The sequence below is a fragment of the Octopus bimaculoides genome, chromosome 2 (genome assembly GCF_001194135.2).
Source record: "Octopus bimaculoides isolate UCB-OBI-ISO-001 chromosome 2, ASM119413v2, whole genome shotgun sequence".
Taxonomy (NCBI): Eukaryota; Metazoa; Mollusca; class Cephalopoda; order Octopoda; family Octopodidae; genus Octopus; species Octopus bimaculoides.
The window spans coordinates 87923790-87929513 of record NC_068982.1 but is presented as its reverse complement, the minus strand read 5'-3'; the positions used below and the strand labels follow the sequence as shown (position 1 = coordinate 87929513).

The 5724-nt window shown below is 34.4% G+C and overlaps 1 protein-coding gene across 1 annotated transcript in view; it reads right to left on the bottom strand.

Annotated features, from left to right (window-relative positions):
• The window catches only part of LOC106875763 (villin-1), a 158675-nt gene that overhangs the window by 18581 nt on the left and 134370 nt on the right, over positions 1-5724 (bottom strand). The window contains exon 17 of the mRNA XM_014924026.1: positions 4896-4942. Coding sequence (XP_014779512.1) covers positions 4896-4942 — 47 coding nt within the window. The remainder of the gene's footprint in view (positions 1-4895; positions 4943-5724) is intronic.

Below are 5724 nucleotides of genomic sequence, written 5' to 3'. Positions count from 1 at the left end.
ATATATAAGTGTGTGTGTATATGTTTTTGTGTCTGTGTTTGTCCCCCCCCCCAGCATCGCTTGACAACCGATGGTGGTGTGTTTACGTCCCCGTAGCCTAGCGGTTCGGCAAAACAGACCGATAGAATAAGTACTAGGCTTACAAAGGTTCGATTTGGTCGACTAAAGGCGGTGCTCCAGCCTTTAGTCAAATGACTGAAACAAGTAAAAGAGTATATATATATATATATATATATATATATTACAATAAAATACATTAAATACATTATAATATAGGTGGCACGTTAGCAATTAAAACCTAGAGATAAGTTAATAAACAAATGTACAAATTAGTACCGGAAATTGCTAGAAATAAGTGTCTTAAAAATTACTCGAATAGCCACACAAAGCACTAACCATATGAATTGACGGAAAGCAAGGGTGCGAGCTAAAACTCGTAAAATGAAGTGAACAGACATATCCTTCTCGCGTGATTTCGAACTCTGATCATTATAATCTTAGTTCTTCTGAGGATCTTACTGATACTCCGGTTAAAAATGGTAGCTCGCCTCGTACAACTCATGAGAAAAACCGTTGAAAGCCAGCGCTAAATTCAAAACGGTCAAAGTGTATAGAATAAATACAATAATATATTATATAATATATTAATATATTGAACTATATTAAGTACATTATAATATAGGTGGCTCGTTAGCAATTAAAACCTAAAAGCAAGTTAATAAATAAGGGTACAAAGTAGTACCGGCAGTTGGTTGAAATAAGAGTAAACAATCAACGACTCGAATAGCCACAAAAAGCATTAACCTCATTACACAGATTTTCTATAGAATTTAGAGCCAGCACTGAGAGTCACGACGTTTCGTATACGAATACGTCTATGTAAACAATACGAGATAACTCAAAGTGATTACGTAACACTGCTAATACAAGTGTAAGACATAGTATTGACTAATATACTCTGTAGCATATTAGGCTTGCAAATGATATATGTTGTCCCTACAAGCAACTAATTTATATGTATCAGTTGCCAGGAATGTGATTAATATGTAAATCGGTTTATTCAACAGTGTTACGCCACCAAACTTAGTGGCTTTTAGAATTGTCCGGGGATAATTATTGGGTCGGATATGATTCTGAAGAAGTAATAACTCTTGAAATATGTATATACGCCCATTACCTATTCTTCAATCATCGATTGCATTGTTAACATAAACGTATCCGTATACGAAACGTCGTCACTTTCAACGCTGGTTTTAAATTCTATAGAAAATTTGTGAAGATAACTTAAAACTGATTGCAATTCACTGCTAATGTAAAAATAGGCCACAGTATTGACTTATATACTTGGTAGTATATTATGGCTTCAAACAAAATACGGTGTTCCTACCAGCAATTAAGATGTGTGTGTGTATGTGTGTGCGTTTGTAAAGATATATTTAAGTATACACACATGCATACATGCATATGCACATACATACACACATACACATTCACACACACACACATGTTTAGAGATAGTCAACAACACCTTCTTTCTCTTTTTTATTCGTTTCAATACATGGGTATTTCATGGTCAGGTGGTTCTTTGGCATGAAAGAACACATACAGAAACAATAACAGTGAAATAAGTTTCGACTTCATTCTGTCAAACTCAACTGTGTCAAGACAACAGCTAAGTAAATTCATCGGTAATCATTGGCAGTGACGTCAGACCATTCCTTAAAACGAAATATATTGATGGAAATGAAGGAGAAAAGAAATAAAACTACCACGTTATCAGACTAATCATCAATAGCAGACGCCTGAAAGAAATGAATTTTCCCTGGATAATAATTCAATATTATCACGAAACTCTTCGTGATTCCCGGTACTATGTTGTTTATCAAATTGGCGCCGGGATGAAGCACTGCTTTCGCATTACTTTTGGTTTTGTGGAATTTTGTTTGAAGTATAATTTCTATTCTTGTTCTATAACGTTCATATACATAACATGCATGTCCTAAAAAATTCATCTTTTCTCTTTAGGCCAACTAAGTTCATACATGTCTTTTGGTAGACTTTGTGAACAAAACTGTGGTTCCTTTTACTTATACAATAAACGAATTCTCAATGGTAATGAACACACTCCATCACCGAGAATTTGGTTGAAGTAATTCTGAAAATACGGAATTCGGTGATGTTATTTTACTAATAATAATTATTTCTAACAAAAGCATGGAGACTAAAATTTTGGGGGACAGATTAGCTGTTTTAATCCACTGCAGTATGTGACAAGAACTTTTATTTTATCAACTCTGAAAGAATAAAAGGGGAAGATGGTCGTGGTGTTATTTAGACTCAGAGGTGGAGATGTCTGCCACGCTCTAATGACTCTGCCAACCTACACCCTAGCTTTGATAATAAGAATCTTTTCTACAAGAGCCTTCTAAAAGACCTGAAATATAGGTAAAGTTAGTCAATTATACCAACCCCAGTACTCAACTGGATCCTAATTTACCGATTTCTGAAATTATAAATGGCAAAGAAGATCCCGACGGCATTTGAACTCAGAATTTAAAGCTGGAAGAAATGCCTCAGACCATTTTGTCCAGCACAATAATGATTTTACGAGCTCACTGCCTTAGGTTTACTAGTAATAATCCTTTCTGCTGTAGGCACAATGCTTGAATTTTAAGGTTGGGGTAAGTCGATTACTTCGATCCCAGTGCTTGACTGCTATTTATTTCATCATTCCTGGGACTTGACTGGAACTTTCTTTATCAACCCGAAAGGAGGAAAAGGAAATCGACATCTACGGAATTTGAGCTCAGAACATAAAAATGGACGAAATGCTGTAGAGCATTTTGTCTGATGCGGTAATGACTCTGCCAGCTCGCCGCTTTAGCTTAGCTACTAATAATGAAAACTAAGTTTTTTATTCCTTTTTCGTATGCTGAGTTTAACGAACAGTGATTGACTAGCAAGCGAACTTGCTATGTTGCGCTGGAGAAACGTGTATAGAATTCGCTTACTTCTTGCAAGCAGTTGCCCGAACGCATATAATGATAACCAGTCAATGAAATTTATTAATATTCTCAAATATATTACATAAAACTTTGCTTTATTTAAAACGTTAATTATTTCGAAAGCATGCAAACTTTAAAAATATTAAACCCTGCAACAAACTCCAACTCTCTAAAATTACTGGTCTCGCACCAAAATTGGAAACCATTATTATTACTATTACCTTAAAGCAAATTACTGTAATATTATAAGTTTTTTAAGGGTAGCAGAGATGTTAACATGCTAAGCAGTAATCAATTTCGTTGATTAATGCCTCGGTTCAAATTTTGCCAGTCAGCTTCGACATTACATTTTATTCCAGCATTAGTGTGCAGGAAATATTTACTATATTCAATTCAGTAAACTACAACTGCTCCAATACATCATCTCTGTATATGTGTACAAATTATATGATAGAAATTTATACAGAATGAACAGATCACCAACTGACCGAGGTACTCCAAAACCCAAGTAGCGAGATGGACAGAGATGACAACAACAAGGGTCGGTCACTTCAAAAAATTAGCATGATGTCCGAATCTCGATTTCCCCATTTTCTTTTAAACGACTGAACATCACAACTGCTCGTTTCCACTTATTGAAGTAGTAAGGATTTGTAATTAGGAACACAAGAAATAGTTAGGTTTTAAAATTATTTTCACTATTTTTACAAATTGATAAATATGTCTATAATGCTATTTATTCATAATGCACATACACTATATGTATATGCACTGTGGATTAATAACATTTCAAGCAACAAATGACAAAACTAATTTATTTTGATGATTGCCAATGTACTCATTAGCATGTTTTAGTCGAGTTTCTCAGATTTTTCCGTTTTAAGAATCTATAACAACAATTTTGTTTTGAGTTGTCAACGTCAAGTTATTTCTTGGAGTGAAATAATAAATCTACCTGGACAAACAAATATGTTTAGCAATTATTTCAACTTTATATTACATAGAGATATATAATTATATAATGTCACTAGTTCATAAGACACATGCATAGAGTGTGTGTGCACTAGTAACATTCATTCCAAACAAGAGTCAAAAACGTGTAGTTTTGATAATTGATAATGCACTTATTAACTTCTTTTTCTCCAGTTTCCCATTAGATTCTCCGCTTTATTATCCTTTAACATCATTCATAATTGAGTTTCAACGTGATGGCATTTCTCGTAACGAAGTAATAAATCACCAGAGAAATTACTTCATAATAGTGATTTATTTTATCGTTTTAATGGGATCACAGTATCTCATCTAATTATGAAAATTTCTTATTAGGAAAAAAGAATTTTCCAATGCCGGTGTGAACGTTTCGCAATTTTGTTGTAGCAGTATTTTTGTGATTGCCTGGGCACACAAGAGAAATTCGAAACAACGCTCGCTACAAACTAGCGTAACACTAAATCACTCATTATTTAGTGTTCCTGCAACTCATAACTATGCTTAAATAGGGTAATGTATCAAATCAATAGATAGAGCCAGTGAAAGTCAATTGTCTCGGTCATCCCTGAAACACAAGTCTTATTTATAGCATACGAACTACTGATCTTTCGACTGATAGTCCGAATGTACGATACTAGCTGAAACACTATCGATGATACTTTCTCTCTCTCTCTCTCTCTCTCTCTAATTTTCCCTTTCTTTCTCTCCCTCCCTTTCTTCTTCTCTTTTTCCTTCTCTCTCCTTCCTCTCTTCTTTTAGCCTTTCTGCCTTTCTCAATCCCTGGTTTTCATCCTTTCCTTTTTTTATATATAACATTAATATTCACTTTTTGATTATTAAAATTTTTTTTTTTTCTTGTTAGATAACTTGTTCGTGAACGTATTTGCAAATGTCACATACCCATCGGAAATATTTTTTGCCATTTCTCTTTCATCTCCTGTGCTTCCCTGTCACAAAACATTAAACATATATTACAGTAGTGATTCATATAAGACAGCATAATTAAGTAGTCAATAATTCATTAATATAAAACGTTCACATTAATGAGATAATTTTAAATAGTCATAAATTTTGCAAGACGTCCTCGTAACACAGATAGGGAATACACACTTTAAAGACAAAGACAGGTATAGCCTCGTTGCTACATTTGCATTTGTGTGTTGCATAATAACACGAGGCACCACAGCGAATCCCAACGTTGTCCGCGGAAGCAGCAGCCAGGTCTCTCATGTATCCTTGTCCATAAAAATAACAGCCAAATCTCCTTTAAATCACACCATCAACCTCTTTAGAAATCATGAAAAAATTGATGTCAGCCTTAGATTACTGCTGGAAAACCAGGAAAGTCACGGCTGGAAAGCTTTTAGTCATGGGTATGGTGGAACATGTTTGACCTAGGGCTTGAAGAATAACAGCAACACAATAACAACCTAAAATGACACAAAAAGCTATCAGCTATGTGAATGATTTACTTGCAAGAAACAGCGACCAAATCTCTCACATACCACATTCTAAAGTTTTAATCGACAGAAAAGAATGTGTTTGTGTATGTGTATGTATAGATGCATATATATGATGTGTCTGAATGTGCAAGTGCATTCGCGCCTGTGTGTGTATATCTGTGCATATATATATGTATGTGTGTGAGTGCGTGTGTGTGCATAAATATATGTGTATATACATATATATATATATATTTATATACGTATATGCATGCATCTCCTTACAC